Source organism: Juglans microcarpa x Juglans regia, chromosome 1D (genome assembly GCF_004785595.1).
Source record: "Juglans microcarpa x Juglans regia isolate MS1-56 chromosome 1D, Jm3101_v1.0, whole genome shotgun sequence".
In the NCBI taxonomy this organism is placed as follows: Eukaryota; Viridiplantae; Streptophyta; class Magnoliopsida; order Fagales; family Juglandaceae; genus Juglans; species Juglans microcarpa x Juglans regia.
The window spans coordinates 42,971,517-42,994,103 of NC_054594.1; the positions used below are offsets into that span (position 1 = coordinate 42,971,517).

The 22,587-nt window shown below is 36.0% G+C and overlaps 4 protein-coding genes across 12 annotated transcripts; 1 reads left to right on the forward strand and 3 right to left on the reverse strand.

Moving 5' to 3' along the window:
- Positions 1-631: 631 nt before the first annotated feature.
- Positions 632-3,071, forward strand: LOC121258877 (protein NRT1/ PTR FAMILY 1.2-like). Its single transcript, XM_041160413.1, has 4 exons — positions 632-824; positions 986-1,203; positions 1,335-1,885; positions 1,975-3,071. Exons 1-4 carry the CDS (start codon positions 716-718, stop codon positions 2,852-2,854), a joined length of 1,758 nt encoding a protein of 585 aa, XP_041016347.1. The 5' UTR covers positions 632-715; the 3' UTR covers positions 2,855-3,071.
- Positions 3,072-3,394: 323 nt separating this feature from the next.
- On the reverse strand, positions 3,395-15,436 carry LOC121258797 (malonate--CoA ligase-like). Of its 5 annotated transcripts, none has more exons than XM_041160353.1 (17): positions 15,144-15,391; positions 13,902-14,071; positions 13,414-13,626; positions 12,219-12,408; positions 12,021-12,109; positions 11,524-11,593; positions 11,314-11,366; positions 11,082-11,189; positions 10,529-10,627; positions 10,209-10,301; positions 9,974-10,051; positions 9,617-9,721; positions 8,776-8,866; positions 8,137-8,210; positions 7,777-7,956; positions 7,343-7,396; positions 3,395-3,740 (listed from the first exon to the last, which is right to left on the reverse strand). In XM_041160353.1, the coding sequence occupies exons 2-17, from the start codon at positions 14,049-14,051 to the stop codon at positions 3,576-3,578; spliced, it is 1,812 nt and encodes a 603-aa protein (XP_041016287.1). In that variant the 5' UTR covers positions 14,052-14,071; positions 15,144-15,391; the 3' UTR covers positions 3,395-3,575. The 5 variants fall into 5 exon arrangements, with proteins under 5 accessions (XP_041016287.1, XP_041016270.1, XP_041016271.1 ...); XM_041160336.1 differs by lacking the exon at positions 15,144-15,391 and adding an exon at positions 14,859-15,131 and having other exon boundaries at positions 3,396-3,740; XM_041160337.1 differs by having other exon boundaries at positions 3,397-3,740; positions 15,156-15,436.
- Positions 5,341-6,332, reverse strand: LOC121261863. The gene is made up of 3 exons (XM_041164270.1): positions 6,050-6,332; positions 5,749-5,888; positions 5,341-5,559 (listed from the first exon to the last, which is right to left on the reverse strand). The coding sequence occupies exons 1-3, from the start codon at positions 6,212-6,214 to the stop codon at positions 5,511-5,513; spliced, it is 354 nt and encodes a 117-aa protein (XP_041020204.1). The 5' UTR covers positions 6,215-6,332; the 3' UTR covers positions 5,341-5,510.
- Positions 15,437-18,069: 2,633 nt separating the features above from the next.
- On the reverse strand, positions 18,070-22,314 carry LOC121261146 (cytochrome c-type biogenesis CcmH-like mitochondrial protein). Of its 5 annotated transcripts, XM_041163358.1 has the most exons (5): positions 22,284-22,314; positions 21,597-21,973; positions 19,109-19,277; positions 18,768-18,899; positions 18,070-18,678 (listed from the first exon to the last, which is right to left on the reverse strand). In XM_041163358.1, the coding sequence occupies exons 2-5, from the start codon at positions 21,716-21,718 to the stop codon at positions 18,478-18,480; spliced, it is 624 nt and encodes a 207-aa protein (XP_041019292.1). In that variant the 5' UTR covers positions 21,719-21,973; positions 22,284-22,314; the 3' UTR covers positions 18,070-18,477. The 5 variants fall into 5 exon arrangements, with proteins under 5 accessions (XP_041019292.1, XP_041019299.1, XP_041019284.1 ...); XM_041163365.1 differs by lacking the exon at positions 21,597-21,973 and having other exon boundaries at positions 22,284-22,308; XM_041163350.1 differs by lacking the exon at positions 22,284-22,314 and having other exon boundaries at positions 21,597-22,276.
- Positions 22,315-22,587: the final 273 nt, after the last annotated feature.

The window sequence follows — 22,587 nt, forward strand, 5'->3', positions numbered from 1 at the left end:
CTACTAGTATAGCTATATATTAGTATTAGTTATAGTTATAGTGATTTAGTATAACTATATTAGTGTAACTATAACTATAGTCTATATTAAATTATTAATATTAGTTAAATAGTTATAGACTTATATATTAGTATAGCTATATAATATATTATACTATATAAGATTATTAATATTAGTCTATTAGTATAGTTATATATTAGTATTAACATTTTATGTAATAATTTATAAATTATAATATGAAATTATTTCATATATGAATATATATAATTATGTATATTATATATAAAAATTTCACATAAAAATTTATAATTATACATAATATATAAAACTTATATATATTAATATATATAATAAATATTTTGTATAAAACTTATATATACAAATATTATTTTTTATATTTTTTTTTATCAACAAGTCCGGTCCGGTCCGAAAAATTCTAAAATCGGAACCGGCCGATTTTTACATTTTAAGAACTGATCCCGAACCTATTTTTCGGTTTAAATTTACACCCCATCCCTGTCCGTTCAAGCAAAACAATTTTCTTCTTTACAAGGATATAAATGAACTTTAATATAAGTAGAAATCATTTATGTTGCACTCTCTGCCTCGCTGCCTGTCTCTGCTCTCTCTCTCTCTCTCTCTCTCTCTCTCTCTCTCTCTCTCTCTCTCCGTCTTTGACCTTCCTACATCCCGAGAAGGAAATCAGAGCTCAGCAATGGAAGAAACAGTAGAGCTCCCTAATTCAGATCACGTAGAAATGGTCCACCAACACATTCCACCAAAGAGAAAAAAGGGAGGCCTTGTAACCATGCCATTCGTTATAGGTAAGTGTAAAGCAGAATCAATATACATGCAAAAACTCTTCTCCTTTTCGATTATGAGATTTTTACTGATATTTTAGAATTATACATCATAATTTTCATTATTGTTTTGTGCATGTATGTTTTCAATATCTTTTTGTGTCGTGGGTGTCCAAAAAACACAGTAAATGAGGCATTTGAGAGAGTGGCAAGCTTTGGGCTGGTGCCAAACATGATATTTTACTTGATGAGAGACTACAACTTAGGATTTGCCAAAGGGAACAACTTGATCTTCTACTGGTCAGCTGCCACCCAGTTCATGCCTATCTTGGGGGCTTTTCTTTCTGATTCTTATCTGGGTCGCTTCCTTACCATCGTCTCGGGTTCCATAGCCAGTTTCCTGGTAATTTTATTTTCCATTTTGTTATTCTCTCTCTTTTTGGGGACCTATGAACAAATAGCAACCTTTAACGAATATGAGCAAAATATTGATGCAACAAACTTCTTAAATTCATTTGACAAAGATTTAAACAGGGGATCGTGCTCCTGTGGTTAACGGCCATGATTCCATGGTTGAGGCCTCCCCCATGTGATCAATCAAAACACAGTTGCAAATCCGCAACAACGATTCAAATGGCCGTCCTAATGTCTTCTTTTGCTCTCATATCCACTGGAGCTGGTGGCATTAGGCCATGTTCCTTGGCGTTTGGAGCAGATCAGTTGGACAGAGGAGATAACCCAAAAAATAACAGGGTCTTGAAAAGTTTCTTTGGCTTGTACTATGCTTCCCAATCTATTTCTGTCTTCGTTGCCTTGACGGCCGTCGTCTATGTTCAAGATCATCTCGGATGGAAAGTGGGTTTTGGGGTTCCGGCAATTCTTATGTTCTTCTCCGCCTTCTTCTTCTTCCTGGCTTCCCCCTTGTATGTCAAACGGAAAGCTAAGAAGAGCTTGTTCACTGGCTTTGCGCAAGTGCTTATAGTTTCTTATAAAAATAGAAAACTTCCCTTCCCTGATCGGAGCTCCGGTGGTCTTTACCATCACGGAAAGAACTTGCTTCTTGTCTCACCAACTGAGAAACTAAGGTAATGCCACCAGCATAATCATCGTCCTTTTCTGCCCTATTATATGCAGAAAAATTCAGTAATCTTTTCCGGGCTTTCTTTCTTTTCAGGCTTTTGAATAAAGCTTGCATCATTAGGGATCCTGAAGTAGACATAAACCAGGATGGATCAGCTTCAAATCCTTGGAGTCTTTGCACTACAGAGCAAGTAGAAGAGCTAAAAGCACTTATTAAGGTTATCCCATTGTGGTCTACAGGGATCATTGTCTCTATAAGCGTAAGCCAAAGCACATTCCCAATACTCCAGGCAAACTCCATGGACAGACACATAACTTCAAGCTTCCAAATTCCAGCAGCATCGTTCGGGTTGTTTGCTGTCATTGTTATAACCATCTGGGTTGCTCTCTATGAACGAGTAACCCTTCCCCTGGCGTCAAAAATCATAGGTAAACCAGTGCGGCCTGGGCCGGTGAAAAGAATGGGAATTGGGACATTTCTCTCTTGCATGGCCATGGTAATTTCCGCCGTAGTTGAGCACATTCGACTTAGGAAAGCAATCCGTGAAGGGCATGCAAACGATGCACATGCAGTTTTGGACATGTCTGCTTTGTGGCTTGTGCCACAATATTGCTTGATTGGATTAGCGGAAGCGTTCAATGCGCTAGGCCAAATAGAGTTTTATTATTCAGAATTTCCTAAGAGCATGTCAAGCATTGCCACGTCTCTGTTTGGACTTGGGATGGCGGTGGCGAGCTTGTTGGCCAGTCTTATTCTGAGCACTGTTGATGACCTTAGTTCAAGAGGGGGGAAAGAGAGCTGGGTTTCCAATAACATCAACAAGGGTCACTATGATTATTACTATTGGCTTCTTGCTGTAGTGATGTTTCTCAATTTACCCTATTTTATTGTTTGTAGCTGGGCATACGGACCTCTGGTCGAGAATGGGAGTAAACGGGCGGGAGAAGGCTCATCCCCAAAACTGCCAGCCTGAAAATTAATTTGTGTAACATTTGGTTCGAATGCTGTAATTTTGGTTCCTCTCCTCCATGACATGACATTCGACCTAGAATATATCATCGTGGCTTGAGTTATAATTATTCTCTAATTAACCTCTGAACTATCAATTTAGGAATCTGATACCCAACTCAAGACAAGTTGAAATTTGTAAGCGTGGATTCTTAAGATTTGAAAGGTCAATTTTGTCCTCATCTATGGACCCTTCAACCAAAGGAAGGCAATTGGAAAGTAAGGATAAAAAAATACATGAATAGGGGCAAGGAACCCGGACAATACTATTTCTTAACTAGTGCAACACAATAAAAAAATGGACACTAGAAACAAATAAATGTTTCCTACTCTTCTCCACTAAGGGAGAGCCGTACAAAGTGGCCATTTTTATGCAATCTAAATGGAATTGTAGTCTCATGACCGAAGGCCATAGTGATTGTAAGTGGATGTTGCGGAAGGCCACTACCTCGTCTTCATGACCTTATGACCAAATAGAACAACTCTTATAATAAAGAGCCAGATAAGAAATCATAACTCCACTGCGTTATACGTCATCGATGTCGCAAGACTACACACTCTTCCTAAAGAATATATGTGATTCTCGCGCAGGAAATAAAAAGAATAAAAGAAAATGGGGCTCATGGATTGTGGCGGAAAGAGACTGCCAAGGGACTAAACAGGGGTGGTGATCCATTGTAAACTGGTCAGAGCTTGCTGACTTCAGTTAGATTGACCGCAGTCATACCTGTGGCCATCCATTGTTTACCCAAAGCAACTAGTTCTCCGTTACTTCTCTTTCTTATCTCCACCACCACTGCCACTAATGTTTCTTTTTCTGCCACAACTTTCGCCTCTATCTCAACTTCTTCCTGTCATAGTTCAGTCATCAACGTCAGGTTAAAAAAAAAAAGAAGTTGGAAACGCAATTCTGGATAAAAACATGATTTCACAGCTACTAAAAAGGGGAAAAGAAGAATTTAATTAGCAAGCATTTCTGACCCTTTATTCAAGGTATACTTTCCAGGGTTATTATTATTAAGTTTCCCTATACCGAAATTTTGCCCAAAAATAAGTTAATTTCAAATAGAAAATTTCCCTTAAAGCATCTTAATGTAGAGGTAACTTACGAACATTTTAGAGCAGACATTGTATTATTGAAGGGAGTAATGCATAGAAATAAAATAAAAAAATACAGACGGGAGAGTAAAAAATGGGCCCCCACGACCTCATGATGTTTTTATGAGGCCGCAAATGTCAGTCACTTGTGGAAATGGGATGACGAAGGTCGGTTTTGGAAGATCCAAAAGTGACGATTCTGAGGACATGACAGGTGTTCGCTGGTTAAGGGTAGGACGCGATCGACATAGCCTCCAAAGACCGAGAACAAAAATGGGGAAAAAAAAAAGCGAGAAGTTGAGGAAAAAAATACAGAAAAGGGGGAGGAGAAGGGAGGGGAAGAGAAGAGGGAGGGTGGGGGCTAGGGTTTTAAGAGAGAGAACGAGAGAAGAAAGCCTTTGGGGTTTGAACTAAACGAACCTCGTACCTGCTCCGGTTGTTACCAATTCAGCGGAGGCAGAATCATTGCAAAGAGCGGATAACGAATCTTGGTTATAAATACGAATAAAAATTCTGCACATCATTCCTATACATTATACATTACATTACATTACATTTATTTTTATTTTTTATTTTTACTAAATATATGATGTATGCCGTATGGATAATGAATGAAGAATAAAATAAAACAAAATTTTAAATTTTAAAAAAATAAAAATAAGTGTAATATATCGGTGCCATTTTTTACAAAAATCGTTGTCGATTGATGGAGGGAATTTTCATAGAAGAACCGACCATGCCGGCCGATGGGAGGAGAAATACCTCCCGTAACGATTCCGGTTGTTTTTTGGTGTTTCTCAATTTCCCTAACAGTGAGGTTCGTCTGAGAGAGTAGAGAGAAGAAGTGTTGCAGTCAGATAGATGAGAGAGAGAATGAGAGAAATCAGAAAACGACTTATATTTTTTTTTTTTTATATAAGTTAGGTCTAAAACAACACAGTTTCACTTAAATTTAAGTGGAACGACGTCGTTTTAACTATGATATATATATATATTTAATCGGCCGGTTCGGTAAACTAATTCAAACCGGAATCGAACCGACCGAAGCTGTTTTAAGGAATTTCTATCACCGACTGACCGATTCTTTGCTGGTTTTGGCCAATTTCAGTCTGCATTCGTGCCAGCCAGTTTTGTCAGTAGTTATACAATCCTAATATGTGATGTATGAAGATGATAAATAACAATACTGAAAGAGTTAAACTATAGAGGAATCAATGTAACGGTGCACACAACGAACACCTGGCTTCTTTTTTTTTTTTTTTAACAAAACATGCGTTTTGGTCCTCCACAGTCATCGTGAATCAACAACTCCAGATGGACCCAAATGAGAAACAGAGCACCAAACAGAGATCACAGAGCAAAGTGTCAACTTTGAATGTTGGGACTCAAGTTTCCGTGCCTTTTTCACCAAACCCAGAAGATATAGACATGAGCAAGAGACTCGCAGAGAGAGGGGTCCAAAGGAGCAACTGAGATTACGAGAAAGTGGGGAGAGAGAGAGAGATATGGGAATGGAGAGGAAGTTAAGGCTGTACGAGATGCATAACGATGGTGATGGCCAGAACGAGACAACTGAATCAAAACGGAGGTTTTGTTAAAAAAAAAAATGAGAAGCCGGTGTACGTTGTGTGCACAGTAGCTACTATACAGAATTTTTTTTTTATACAGCAAAAAGTCAACTCTTGTTCTGCTTCGGAAGCATATCAAATGATAAAAACAAAACACGTATAAGGAAAACGAAACAGCGGATGAGAGAAGAACTTGAATCTTAGCCGTGGAGTAGTAGGAAATATTGAGGTTGACGGTCGATTTGACATTCCCGACAGAGGACCAAATGGCGGCGGCCCAACGTTGTCGATTAACGTTGCCATAGCTCCGACGTGCCAATTTCCATCTCGATCCTATATATTATATAATAGGATATAAATAGAAAAGAAAAAAAAAAGATTTGAGGACAATATCAAGGAAGACAAAAAAAAGAAAGATCAGAATATAGATAAAGATTAGAGAGACGATGAAGGGATGGGTGGATGGTGGATGGATACAGTAAATAAGCACTTACTGAGAGGCGACTGGGAACCAAAAAATGACACAGAATAAAACCCTTGCGAGCCTGGACGACCTGGAGGCCCTCCATGGCTATGGCCTCCACTTCATGACATATCATGCCCTTTGACAGAGCGCCCAGCCACTTCCGCGCCATCTCCACCAAACGACGCCCTTCCATCTCTCTCTCTCTCTCTCTCTAGAGTCTTAAAAGTCGCTATGTTGGGTAGACGATCTCCAGTTTCCACACCTCTAAATTGGGGAACTTTTAAAGCATGCTTTTAATATCGTATTAATGTCGAAAGGTGGTTTGAATGTGGATGGCTTCATCTCACACTTGTTGACTTCAGTCGTGTTGTTCAAGATAATTCCAAGTTTAACATTCAACCATTCCCTCGACCAGATTTGGACACTTAATGCTGAGATAAGATAGTTTTAGATGTAATATAAAAATTAAAAAAAATATTATTAAAATATTATTTTTTAATATTATTATTATTTTAAGATTTAAAAAAAATTAAATTGAGATTTGAAAAAATTGAATTATTTATTATATTTTATGCCAGAATTTAGAAAAATTGTAATAATAAAATAAAATAAAACTTCCTGAATCTAATCGGGACCTTAAAAAGGAGAAAAATTTAACCAAGAAAATAAATGTTTATTTATGAAAAACGTACTTGTGATGAAATTTGGGTCATGATCGAGCACAAAACTCCTTTAGACTGAGCAATTACTAGTAATTGATTCATTGCTCAATCTTTGTACAGCGGTTCGGCTGTCCGATCTTCTTCTAGTAAGCAAATGAACTACTGCATTTTATTAGGAAGAATTGAGGAAATATCTGATGAAATGTGATCATGCTTGGCATGCATCAATTGCGTGTAGTAGTAGAATCCTGGCACCTACCATTTACGAGTACAGAAAATGCAAGTATCTGTTGAGCAAGAAACTGGAAGAACAGATCACAGTGGCATCAAACATATGATATAAAATAAATATTCCATTTTTTTTTTTTTTTTATAAGTAGGCAAATGTTCCTTTTTATCTGCAGCTTCATTGAAAATTTCATTCTGTTCGAAGTTTCAACAAATTAATTGGGATCACCTTATAAGCGTGAGATTTCACTTTTGATCTACAATCAATAGAAATTTACTGTTCAGCAGCCAGCACTTTCTTCAATTCTTTCTTATTCACCTGGATCAGACATAAAGAAGGTGTAACAAAAGAGCTCTTTAGGTACCACTTCATGTTAGATATGGAAATGTAACATTTTTCTTTGCAACACAGTAAAGTGAAAGCAACTCACCTTTCCCATAGCATTACGAGGCAGCGAGTCCCAAAGAAGCAATCGGGTTGGTAGCTGGAGAGAGAGTGTAAAGCATTAGTTAACAGAAATGTATGTTATTTATATTTAGCATTCGTCTTGGAAGTTAGCACACTACATGGACAGCAGATTTATCATCAAGATTCAAATCAAGTTATCTCTACTTCTGGAGGAAGACATTCAGTATGCTGGCATACCATGAGGCATTTGGGATGTGGCATGCCTGGCCAATCAAATCACGTTTGAAGCCAGTCCCAGACACATCATCCTCAACTGAGGATCAAATACACCACAAAAAATCCATCTCCAGAATTTTACTTCTAACTGGAGAGTATGGCATTCCTATGAAAAAGTTGGACCAGTGCTCTGCTTTTCCATATGAAGGGAAGGAGTAAAAGATGGCCATGCTACAATACCTTGTATGGTGCAAGTTTTTCTTTAGCCCAAGAGCAGAGTTCCTCCAACGTTATGGCAGGCTTCAAATCTTCCTCCCTTATTCTCTTAACTTCTGCATTAGGCACAATAATTGCACAAACAGCTTCTCCATAATCTTTGTCCGGTAACCCCAACACACAACATTCTGCAACAGCTGGATGCTGCGCAAGAAATGTTTTCATTGTGATTGTCAATCTATCTAGTTAAACAATTTTTACTTTCTTTCATCTTTTGCATGGTTTTTATCAAGAGTTATTCTAGAAGAATGATAATGAAATGCACTACTATAAAGTGAACATTTAAGGCTATTTTTTGGATTAACAAGGATGAAAAGTACTTGCCTCCAAGATAGCTGATTCAATCTCTAATGCAGATAATTTGTATCCACCAACCTTCATTATATCAGCACTTGTACCTGATACCCACACACAACAATATTGCAGCATGTACACTTGTAATCCTTGATTTATGGAAAATCAATATGCGGTTCAACTTCATACCACATTGTATTTCAGATAATTATGAATTTTAGGCCCCTTATTAGCAGTATATAAGAGGCAATTATAATATGAAACTGCAACTGGATCCCATAACATATAAAAATAACACGTTTTTTCAACTGACACAAATGAAACTATAATTCCGGAGTGATGGGGGCTTAATTAAGTGCCTTAGCCACGGGAGTTGAAGTTTCCCCTTGCAATGGAATGAGAGAGAAAAAAAGGGGGGCATGGGTGCTGTCCCACATTGCAATAGAGGGAGTTCGATGATGGCTTAATTAAGTGCCTTAGCCACCTTGGAAGTTGAAGTACTCCCTTTACAATGGGTTTAGGTCTCACCCTTAATAGGTCTCATCTAATCCTCTCCAATCTCTAGTTGTTGAAAAACTAAATAAAAAATCATTACATCTCAAGTAAAAAAGTTTGTCTCATGCATATTCTGTGAGATGTATTATGCACATGAACTCTAAATTTCCTTACGTCCCAAAATGATGTAGTATCCATCCACATCCACTTTACCAGCATCCCCGGTCCTGAAGAAGTCACCATCAGTAAATGATTCCCTAGTTACCTGAACAAAATTATTACAAAACAAGAATTTGCATAAGTATTCCACATTCCATTTTTCATTGGTGTAAAACTACTAGTTGCTAAAGCATATTGTCAAAACTTAATCCATTCGATTACATCTGACAGACATACATAGACTAAAGCTTTGAGATGGCATGACATCTAGTCCACATGTTATGTAGTCAGAACCTGCATATTAGTGTCGAACTTACAATATGATGCATGCCTAACAGACTTAGGAGTATTGTAGCATACAGGGTATATGAATCACTGTGATTATATCAAGGCTTCCACAGAAAAAGAAAAAAAAAAAAAACCAGCAAAAATAGTGTGCAGATTATGAAGGTCAAATATAGCATGCATTTCTCTACTTAAGTGATAAGAATTCATTGGAGAAAAGTAAAAATATAAAATATAAATGTATTATTGCAAAGACCAGCAAAGAAAGACATGGCCAAGAAGCCATGTGATGAGATCAAGGCTTCAGAGTCCTTTAGAACATATATTGTTTCCCTACATAAATGTAAATTTGGAATTTTCACCTCAATCAAATTTGAAAAACCCAAGACAGATTCATCACGATAATGGAAGTTGTACTTGCCAATGACCTTGCACTTATGTGACACCTTCTCCTCCAATAGGAATAGGGAGGAGAGTGGGGTCATGGGTTCGCTCTATTGTGTGTAATTTACAATCAATTGAAAAAAAAATAACTTGATGGGAAGGAAATACTAAAAAAATCAGAAAGTACCTCTGGAAGTTTCCAATATCCCCTAAACAATGAAGGGCTTTTAACGCAAAGCTCACCCACCCTGTCTGCGTCATCTTCATTCTCATTTTCTGCTAGAATCTTCACCTATCATAAACACAAAAATGCTGCTGACGAGAGTCCAAGGAATTTAAAAAAAAAAAAAAAAAGAAGAAGAAGAAGAAAAAAAGATCAATTACCATCAATGTCTTTAGAAAAATGAAAACCAGAATGTTATATTATTCATAAATGTGTAAATTAAACCGTAAAATGATCGTTTATGCTCAGTGATTATGTTATAATATCCACTTTGCTCCATGGAGGTTAATTACAAATCGGACAAGGGGGAAGTTAACTAACCTGCACACCAGGAAATGGTTTCCCAACAGTCCCGGCCTTCCGTATACCTTCCAATGGATTTGATATTGCCATGACGAACTAAGATATTAAACCATCACTTGTAAGAAGTATACTCTGTCTACTGATATTTATAAAAAAAAAAAAAAAGAGTATACTCTGTGTAAACACAGTGTTTATGCTCCTTCATAAATTTGATAGATATACTGGGAAAAGGTATTTAAACTAGATTACTTACTTCAGTCATGCCATATCGTTCCAAAAGGCGATGCTCTGTGATAGTTTCCCATTGTTGCATGACAGGTTCAGGGAGTGCTGAGGAGCCACACATCTGTGAAGTAAAACAGAGAGAGAGAAAGGAGGGTCGGGGGGCGGGGATTCATCAGTTGGCTTTGACAATTGGAAACAACCATTAGAACATATATATATATATATATATATATATATAAACTTAAAAACTTCTAAATATTATTTAGGAGGTCATCACAAGAAAAAAAATGGTTAGAAGTTCAATTGATTCTTAAAAGTTGCACCCAGGAAACGTCCTTTTGTACCTACCATTAGTCTCAGCTGTCTTGCTGCAGAGGCAGAAGCAGCTTGTAACTCTGGATCCATTGCTTCATAACCTTGTATCAATCGAGTATACATAGTTGGAACCTACATATTACAGAATGATTTCTCCGTATCAACTCTCAACTGTGACAATATCACTAACACGACACTCTTAATATTTGTAATAAATAGCCTAGTAAGAAAAATAGCGTGCATTAGAATATGATTAGGATTCCATTCTTTCTACTATAAAGTCTATCCCATAATAAGAAAATTATATAATAGGCCTACTCTTGACTCTGTATGCAATACTTATGCCAAAGGAGCTCTGGGGCATACAGCCAATGTGCTATGAAAACATAAATTTGTAACTTCAAAAGGTATATAAAAAGGGTTCAACCACGTTACATACTAAGGTATTAAAAAAAATAACCATTGTGCAGTAGGTAACTAAGATTTAAGACCACATTCAGGAAAGGTACACAGGAGAAGTACGGGTAAGGGAGAATGTGATGACCACTATTTACAAAAAAGTGCTTAAGATAAAGACCAGGCTTACTCCTGTAAAAACAGTTATAGCGTCATCAGCCTTAGTCCCCTCAATTGGATATGACTCACGCCATCTCTGCCAAATTCCCCTTACACTAAATTTTGGCATAAACTCAACCTTCAAAACACATGATCAGATATATTAATAGAGCAAAAGCGAACTTTAATAGTTATGATGGATGGAAAGTAGAAAATATCCATTTGAAGGGAAGGAAAAAAGGAATAAGGAAAAGCTAAATTACCGTTGACCCGGCATAGAGAGGTGCTAGTAGAGCATTAAAAAGCCCATGAACATGTATAGTATAAGTTAAGGATCACTGCAACACCAAGTTTATGAAATCAAATTTGATACAGCAACATCTAAGAAGCCAACAAAGGCATATACTCAGGCTGTAATCATGTGAAGAAACTAAAACAGTTTCACAATCTGAAAATATAAATATGAGGGATATGATGTAGCGGTAGGCAATGCAAAAATTGGTCAGATGAAGTATACTCCCAAGCTTCTGCGAGTGTTTGTACCTGAAATCCAATGTTGCAACAAACATCAATGCACAAATAAATAAATAAATAGTATATGTAAAAAAGTTAATTTGTCATGGTCATGTAACCACTTCATTAAGAAGGTTTTAGCATTAATTCCTAGACTGGAGTTTGACAGCATTCATCATCCAAATGTAAAACGTTAGAGCAAATGCTCTTAAGAACAGTTAAGTACAACCAAAGGTTTCAACTAGAACAGTCATTTAAACCGGAATATTTTTTACGTGATATCGACTATGTTTATGGATAAATATGGACAACATAAACATAGAAATTATACATAAACAAGCATGGTCAAATAGATGCACATCTGACAACCATGAGGTTTTCACATAAAGGATAGTAGCTTATAGTGGACCATGGGATAAAAGCATACTAAAACTCATGAGGTGCATGATGTGCATACCTGTGCAGTGATGCTTCTGTGCGTGTGAACAACTCCTTTAGGTTTACCAGTTGTACCACTTGTGTATATAATTAATGCTGGATCCTCACCTGCACCATTGGAATTGACCAAGTAGTGGATGAGAAAAAAACTGTTCTCAATTTCATGCACGGCTATTACTAGGATGTATAATTGCTCAAAGGTCTGTCACCATCTTACTTGATGTCTCTATATTCCTTTGCAAAATTCCACGTTCATCTATTCCACCAGGTTGTGGATGATCATGGGCATGTTTCTGTGAAGAAATGCTCAGAACAGGTGGAATAAGAGAGTGTCGAGCAGCACATTTAGAAGCAACTTCTTGCAGAAACTCATGATGATCCTCAGTACTTAGTACAATGGAGACATCCTATAAAAAATAAGCATAAGAGTTCAATAGAAACAAGTCCACAATAAAACCAAAGAAAGAAAGAAGAAAATGACAAAACAAATATGCTGGAGGTTGGCCTGAATTAAAACTTCTTCCTGCAAATATAGTGCTATCATGTTTCATCAATCACACTAACTCTTAGGTAGGAAAACCCCACAAAAACAGATCAGGTTGACATTACATTAGTAAAAGAGCCAAGACTCAAGACGACCTGAGTTTTTCTCTGCTTGATGAAACATAATCAAGGCTTCATCTCAACTCAAGCATTCATATATAGGCTCAAGCTGGGATTGATGCCAAGCTTGTTGAACTCCAGAGTAGCTTGTAAAGCAAACCAACCCTATGCAGTGTGCTTCAGCTTGATTCATTTGTCTAAACAAATGAGCTGAGCAATTGACCAAGCTTTGATCAAACCACTCGTGGGCAGTTTATACCCTAAGTTGCTATTCAAGATAGAGATAAAGCCACTGCCAGTGATATGGTCTTCAGGTTAGACAGCCAGGGAAAAGAAAGAAAATAACTTTCTTCACAGCAATTTATCAAATCTGAATAATAATCAAATTAAAAACCTTAAGCAAACTCTTATACCAAAGAAACCCAAGAAAAAACTAAATCCCAGTACCTCTAAAGTAGCATGAATGGTACCACTACAGTGTGTGAAAAGTCACCACACAACTTCTGAAAAAAAAAAAAAAAAAAAAATCTGCTCTTGCTCAGTCACTATTCAACTAATGAAAGCTATCCTTCAAAGAGTAAAAGGCATTTTGAATTTGATACGAGTAATTCTGAAGTAAAAAAGCGGCATATTACTGTTTCAAATGTTAATAGGATGTGCGGCAACCTATTAGATGACCGAAACAATAATGCAGGTATTATGAGTTGGAAAGATAAGAGTTGGGGGAGGTGTATGGGCACAATAAAATATACACCATAGAAGTATGGTTATTTATGATTAAAAGAAAAACTAGGAGTTCTAGTACACACCGAATCATTCATCACATGTAGGAGCTCAGCCTCTGGGTAGCTGAGTGCAAGTGGAACAGCAACACCTCCACTCAACCAGGTCCCTAGCATTCCAGCAACGAACTCAGCTGAAGGTTTGGCCATAATTCCTATTCGAGCTCCACCAAGATGACCAAGTCCTCCCACACCATCAACAGAGAGAGAAGGCTTTTCCCATTTGCTCTCTTTGGAAGTCTGATATATGATATATGAGTACATCGCATTGAAGGGTTTTGTCAAACAATTTGATAGTAATTTCTTCAGGGGTAATTAAAAAGAATATTGCTAATAAATCAATGAACTAATCTTGGAATTCTGATACTTCGATTACTAATAAGTGATCAGCAAACTAGAATAGCTGCAATCTTATAGAACTTCCACAGTGCTTCCCAAGTCAATATAAACAGCTCATGCCCTAGAATAAGGTATGCAAGCCCAAAGGTCTAAGTGTATATGAACTTTTTACTCACACTTATTAAGTCACTACTGCTTAAAATATTAGATATCTCGAATGCCGATGAAATGAGCTGTATGTAGCTGTAACTTTGCTTATCGGCTCTAATAGCAACTCTGTCACGAGAGGCACACCCCTGCATAGAAACTTCTTTGACTACCTCCATAAATGTACCAGAATCTGATGCTGTAATAGAGAAGAAAGAGCATTGTTAAGATGTGACCAAACATATATAGCATTCATTATTACAAGTTACAACAATGGTTCTTCAAACCCATTAGCCCTCACAACCAAAAACACCCAAACTCAAAACAGGGATTTGTAATTTCTTAAAGAGAACCAACCATGCCCACGTAGTTTCCATCCTAAAATTCCATTCAAACTTTCATAGCATTTGCTTAACAAACCAATCTAGACTTATATCACTTTAGAAATTGAACGGCTCTTTTGTTTATGATAGAGTATTAGTCGTCCAGACTGGGAAATAACTAAAAATTCTTACTCATCACCATAATTTGATAGTGATGGAAAAGTATTCAGATTTTACGAAGTGGCACGCTAGATTGAAGACTATGCTTCACGTGCTTGTACTTCTAAATGATATGTAAAACACGAACCATTCAAATTATCCTGATGCATCGTGTTTCTTATACACTTATTCATACCTTTGTTTAACCTAGTTTGATGTTATGCAACAAAATAAGGGGAAGAAATTCAGAATTCCCCGTCTGTATCCAGGATTCAACGAAATTGAACGAATAAGGACATCGTTTCGCAGAAGATAAACTCAATCAGTCACATAGGGCATAGTTAAAAAACAAAAACCCAAAACCACAGAAAGTTGATTATATACAAGAACATCTAAGCAACAAAACCAATATAAACCAAGTCAATCATTACCATTCGTATTCTAAAATAATTTTAGTTGAACAAAACCATCACACATGAACCATATACATACACATATGGATACAAGCACGCATATATTTAACGTGGTGAATGATCTGTTTTCTTTCCAACGAGTGCGTAACAAAACGAAAAGAAAGCAGCCCCAGCACTCGAACAAAGGCCTCCGATCAGTCCAGGCCAATTAGTCAATCATTCGCCGAGCACAAAACGTAACATCAAATACGATCCTTCTATATTTCATTTTCCAAATTCTTTCTCTAAGCAACCAAACAGACGAATCCGTAGAATGCAAAAAAGAAAAAAAAAACAAACAAACAAACACAAGAGAGCGACAGCGACACACACACACACGAGTACGGACAAGGTGGACAGAAACAAGGCCGAGGTCCCGTGAGCCTGCTCAGAGAGAGAGCAAGGAAAGGCGAGGAAACTGAATACAAAGTAAAAGAGGACCTAGACAAGTGGCAGTTGGAAAGACTTGAATGATGAGCAGCAACTCGTTGAGGAAGGCAGTAGGTGGGAGCCGTGCCCGACTCATGACAAACAGTCGGTGACAGTTGGGTTTGAACTTCGAAAAAATCTGGGGAGCAGCCACTAGATCACACATGACGTGGCTAAGCAAATTGACCAATTTTTTCCAAAGCAAATTGACTAATTTCTACCTAAGCCCCCCTCACCCCGAAAGCCCCCTCCGAATTCGAAATCCCTAGCAACGGCAAGGGAAGCTACCGGGACTATGTGAGCTGCAATGCAGAGGGAGGAGGGGGTTGCCGTGACTTGGGTTTGACGGTGGGGGTTGCTGGGTGGTCGTGGGGCTCGGTGGTGGTGGTTGGGCTGGCGTACGGCGGCGGCATGGTGGCTAAATCCGTGTGCGAGATCCATTTCGGGACTGCGAGGGGAATGCCGTGGAGGCTCAAAGGTGGCTAGAGGGTCGCCGGTATGAGGGGGAGCTGTTGAGGTGGTCGGTGGCGCTGTTGGGTGGCCGACAAAGGTCAAACGCTATGTGGGTTGCTTGGCGAGAGAGGAGTACGTGATGTGGCTAATTCCACCGGTACCGACGGCGTCGCCGGTGGCACTGGGCTGAGGAAGCTGATGCAACAAGGGCGAGGGAGGAGGTTTTTCACGAGGGCAAACTCGAATGGGAGAAGAAAATTCAACCGGCCAAAACGCATGATTGAAAAAAAAAAAAAAAAAAAAAAAAAAAAAAAAAAAGTCACGTAATAGCATCCTTAGCTGAAAGTTAAATTCAAGAATAAATATAGTCAGCAACTACGATTGATAGTAACTATTTTATACATATGATATTGTATTATTTAGATCATATATTTTTTAAATTTAAATAAAAAAATAAAGAATTAAAAATAATCATATAGTGGATATAAAATATATACTGTTACAATGACTTCTTTCTAACATTACTCTAAATTCAAATATTTAGCTATCAGAACATGTAAGAATATCTTTAGCTGAAAGCTAAATTTATTGAGTATTTAGCAGTAGTAACTTTTAAATTTTTTTTTCTAAATTTGAAAATTATTATATATACATCAAATATATATTTTATTAATTATTTCTCTTTCTTTTTTTTTCTATCACATATTTTATCTTAATTGGTATATTAATTTGAGCTAGAGATATATTAATTTAATAATAATATAATTATTAATTAATATATAATAGATAAAATAGTAAAATATGATAAATTAAAGTAAATTAATAATTAAAAATTAAATATTTTTAAAATTATTAGTTATTCATTACTATATAATGAATAAATAGATAATCTAATATAGAGATTTGATGTGAATAATCAAAATCAAATTCATTTTATATTATTTTATTGTTATATAATGAAAAAATAGCTATTCTAATGTAGAAATTTATTTGAATAAAATAGCCAAAAATTAAATTTCTCTTAAATTTATAAAAAAATGTCATTTAATTTTGAGAGTGCTCTAAGGTGTGCATTGTGTGGATTTCTACAATAGTTCCTCTATAGTTTTACTAACTTTCAACCTTAACATTGAACGGTAACTTTGTTGCTATTAGGGGATGCTTGTGTGTATCGGTTTTAGGTGATTTTTAGTCATCATTTGTTTGGATGTTAAGCTGAGTTAAATTCTTTATAAATATAACGAGTTAAAATTATAGAGTGAGTTTTATGTAGCTCACCTAAAATGAATTTATATGTATTTTAATGTTAAAATGAATTTAAATGTATTTATGATAAGTTGAAAAAGATTGTAGATTCTGCAGGTAAAAAAATGTTGAGTTGAAAAAGGTTATGAGTTTCACGTATAAAAAAATTTTGAGTTGAGATGAATCTAATGATTTGAGAGTTGAGTATTTAGATGTTAGATTCAACTTAAAATTAGATTGAATTAGTTCCAAACGCCATGGATTGTGATTTTTGAAGTAATTGTTAGATGGTTTTGATGGTATTAAAAAAAAGGGGTGGAAAATTGAATATACACTGGGGCGATTGCTCACTCTTAAAACATTTTAATGCAATATGACTTGCATATTATATTTATTTTTCTAATTTATAAAAAAATGTTTAAATAAAAAAATTATAGAAAATCTTAATCTCGTGATTTCTATTCTATTTCATACTATTTTTCACAAGATTTTCGATAGACTTTAAGTAGTCTTGTTTGTTTTCGCAAATAAAAATGAGACGAGTTAAAATTAAAGTTAAAAATTAAATAAAATATTATCAGAATATATATTTTTTAAATTATTTTTATTTTGATATTTGAAAAATTAAATTATTTATTTTATTTAGTATGAAAATTTAAAAAAATTATAATAATTAAATGAGATGAGATGAAATAAGATGCATTGAGAAAAGTTATAAAAATAAACAAGTCACTAACAATATTATCTTGGAAGGAAGGACCTGCTCTGCTGGCTGCTATGCAAAAACCACGTGGCACGTACACGACAAAAATGTAGTTTCCATTTCCTGGAAAAAAAATATTTATGCATCCCGTCGCTGATGCAATAGAAAGGTTAGGACTAGCGGCACACAAAAATGTCGCTTTTTTTAGTAGTATTTTGGTTCAATTGAAATCTAAGAAGCTGGTCAAAAGGGGAATATGTGTAAGCAAACTCAGGCTCAGCATACATGTCTTCCAATGAATCTTCTAAACATGAAATACATGCAATAGAAACAGACAGATTTGAGTGTAGCTAGTGCGAGTTCGTAACTTAAAAGAGTTCCCAAATTCAAAGGATATGTATAAAAAACAGGATAACAGAACTCACAGTATGAATAGCTTATTAAATAGTTGTATGAATATCATTATTGATGGAACACCTCCGACGTCTCACCAAGCCTTGGGAGCCCACCATTTGGTGATGGATAAGTACAAAGTCCTGCTTACATATATATATATATATATATATATATATATATATATATATATACATATAGGTGTGTATATATATCGGCACAATAATTCGCCGATCACCATGAAATGATAGAACCATTTGTTTTTTCCCAGAAATGCCTGATCATATATTAGTACAAGATCAAATTTATGCAGTGCAGGCAATCAAAGTTCTTTATCATAACCAAGTCCAGATCCACATTTTGCAAATCAAGGTCGTACAGCAGTTTCCAAATTTCCAGCAAAAATTCTCATGCCAGGTAAGACTAGAAACACCAGTAGCTAGGCACATCATTGACCTGGCCATCCCCTCCACCAGGATGGGGTTGTTCCATTTGAAGGAGGAGGTGTAAGGAGATCTAGCATGGTTTCCTTCTCTTTTGGGGTCAGTGCAACACCTCTAACAAGGTTCAAAGCCATGATGTGAACATTTGTATTTTGCTTATGCTTTTTGTAAGCCCAAACCCCCGCAGCAGCACCTGCAACTAGAATCTGTTCCCAAAGCACCAGATGTTAACACCCGTATAAGTGAACAATTTAAGCCTAATGCTATCACAGCAATGTAAGCCACTTAAACTGACCGGTGATAGCCACAAGGCTGCAGTCTGCATATCAAACTTTGGGGCATACAGTACTGTCTCCCCATAATCATTCTCAAGCTTTTTAAAAATATCTTTGTCAGATTTCCCAGCTCGAATCTCATCACGAATCAACTGTATGCAAGCATTATCAGTATATAGTTTGTAGAATTTTGATTTGCAAAGCTATTCATAGAAAGACAATCAAATAAGCATAAAAAAAATTAGAGAATGCATTTAGCAAAAAAAATATTTTTTTAATATACTTTATCCTATGTATCGGTCCAGATCACTTAACACTGGTACACAACTTCCTTGTACCGATAATCAGCGAAAGTAAGCACCTTCCTGAGAAGAATTGCGATGTCCGCTTGTGAATCTTCAATGGATTGACTCCCACATTCAGTGCACCGTACGTTGTGGCTGATGTTTCTTGCTCGGGCTTCAACCAACCGTGTGTTCTTCACCGCATCCTCTTCATTCTCCATTGTCAAATATGTTTCACCCCAGCTTCTAAGTAATTGCCAAAATAAAAATAGCATAAGAATAAAAATAAAATAATAATAATAATTGAACAAAATTTTCTAGAAGAGTGCAAGATTTCTCTTCACTGACACATTTCATCAAACACTTGTACGCCAAAAAACCAATCATGTTACAACCGGCCCGCTTCTGAATAGCGCAACCAATCTTCAACACCCAACAGTTAAATATAGATTAAGTTAACAAAAACTAGACCTTTATTCCTGTATTACTGGTGACAAAACAAAATGACAACTTCGGCGTACCGTAAGCCCAGTTATGCTACATGAATGATATGGACAGCTCTGCGAGTAACTACAACAAATGTTGCAAAGTTTTTTATTTTATTTTATTCACAAAATCCAGCGCGGTTTCCAACAAATTCATCGAGATTAAGAGCTAAATTCTGTTTCTTTGGGCAACAAAAGTCGGGAAAAAAGAAGAAAAAAACTGAAAAACGATATGGATGATTACTTCCATGTTCTCTCCAGTCCCGAAAGACGAAAAATGGAAGAAGATAAGTACTTACAGTGAGACGCTCAGGCTCCCTTTGAAGTTTTGAATCAAGCAAATATATACGGGTTGAGTAGTCTGAAGTCTGAAGAGCTCTCGGTGCGCCGGGTTTAACTCCACTCTCACTTCGCTTTTATTTTCTTTATATTTTGTTCTTGTGAAAACATTTCGTCCCCGCGTATGTTTACGCTGTTTTGACTTAAAAAACAATTTAGTGCATCTCAATCTTTAAAATTTGACTAATATAAAACTTTTTTACTTTTAACTAATCATCAAAACTTGAAATCTATATTGAATTTCTCTATAATAATAAAATTTTATTATTTTTTATTATTTATATTTCTTTAATTAATTTTTATTTTTTAAATATTCTTTTTATTTTATTTTCATAATCTCTAATAACCTCCGACAATCATATTCATTTTCATTTTTATTTTCACAACTCTTAGCAATCTATAAAATAAAAATCTCATATCTACACTGCCTGCTATAATTTGATGCAGTTCCTAATTGTAAATGGGCGGCCAAGGTCCTTTTTCTTGTTCCTTTCGTTTTATTTTCCCTCAATTCATTAAATATTTAGCTTGAATTATCTGATGTGAAAATTTGTTATCCATCGCCATGTCGACCTTCAAACACAAGAATTTTGAGATCATCCGTTAAATCGGTATTTCATGGCCTGTGCAAAGTATGTGTTTTAACACACAGAAATAATGATGATGAACATAACATTTAGCTATGATTATTATTTGTTATCATGTTCAATGAACTTGTAGAACCCTCAATGATGTACCTTTTAAATTATTTAGAAACAGTACACTGCACATTCCCAACATATGCATCATATAACACTGCACACTCATTATAAACAGTACACTGCACACTCCAACATTTACAAACAGGAATTTCACTAACATGTAACAGCCCAAAATGAATTACAGACTCCAACATTTAAAAATTGTACACTGCACAATCCAGGGAGGTTGAAGCAGAAAATATGATCAAGTATATGCTTTGCAGAAGTAATAGGAAAAGAATTGTGAGACTTCAAACATCACAACAATCATTTCAACTGCAACCTGCCATAAATGCTTGGAGGTGTTCTGTAATTTCCTTACATTTACTTGGAAAACAATAGACCATAATGCAATTTCAGGCCAAATTCCTGCTGGAGTATAAAGATGAAAAACTCATGCATGTTATAATCAGATGCAGAACAAATTAATACCCATCACATATAGAAAGTGCAAACAATTTGGACTTTTTCACACTCCAAATGAATGTAAATACATTCGGGGAACTCAAAGAAAACCTTTCTCCAGTAATATCTTTTAATATATGTTGAGTTGAGAAACTTGGACTAGGGAAGCAAAATGTAGACTCATTTGAAACAGAACGGATGTTTCATATGTAGGTAGGGTAACTGGAAAACTGTGCACCCCAAACTGACAATGGAGGAAACCTCTAATCTATCCGGGAAATCTAAAACAAATTATGTCTGATAGTTATTACATCGTTGAATATTAAATAACTTAGTTCCCTGAATTATTATTATTATTATTATTTTGGTTACTTAATTTTTCTGCATCACTTTCAAGCCTAATTTCATGTAGAGTTGTACTTTCCATACATTGTGCGACTCTATAGAAGCCTTAAAACCCCTGATGCAAGGTTAATTAACATGAGGTCTTACATACACGAGATTCCTGCATATTGCTTAGAAACTCAGTACCTTAAACCCAATTTTGGGATTTCTAGAGAAACATTACAGCACTTTCCAGCATTATTTATCCTCACCTCAATCTCAATGGTTCGTCAATTGAATGCTTCAGCTCTGCACACCTTGGAAATAAGAACCCTCCACCAGTGAGGAGACCATGAGAGGTAGAAAACCAGCCGATTCCCAGACTATATATCATGGGATATATCTAAGACATCCTGAATAAATCCTTAGCATGACACCATAATAGTTGCTGTCATAGAGGAGCTTAGAAACATAATTGCCGCCCGGAGTGACATCATGATCAATCTCCGTCACCAGAAGCTCAAAGAAGACATATAAAACCACTAAAATAATGTAATTTATACACTTAGCAGCCCACAGAACTGAGGGACGCCATGACTGAACCGATCCCCCAAGGTTAACCTCGCAAAGGGTGGTGAAAGACATCCAGCTGGCAACAGAAGCTTAATTAACCCAAATTATTTGACCCAGAAATTTCGGATTCCAACTAACACAATAATAACAACAAAGAGTCTAAGCTAAACAAAAATCTAAAAAATACCACCAGACACCAGTGTCACAAAGACCCAGAAACGGAATCAAACGATAACTTCGACGTTAAATTCGACATTAACAATTACCAAAACCATCCCCAGCTGGAAATAGAGTAAGAACCTTCCTCCCTCCTGTCCCATTAGCCGATTCCAAACAAACCGAGCAAAATAAATGAGAAAAATCAAGGCTAGGGTTTCGTATCTTACCGTGTTGTTGGTATATGATTTGACCATAAGCATGACACTTGTACACTATAATTGAGTATAGGAATGAGAAGTTATTACAATTTGGTCCACGATGATTAAAAAACAAATGACAACTTGAACGGAGAGAAATATTTCAAATGGATCATACTAGTGGGTCGCCTATTGTTTACCGCTAGTTATAAATATTTTGTTTTTTTTGTTTTTTAAATAATTTTTTAACATCCTTAATCATTAAGAAAAAATTAAAATATATATAATTTCATTTATAGTCACTTGTTTAACTATTAAATAAAAAGGAAATTAA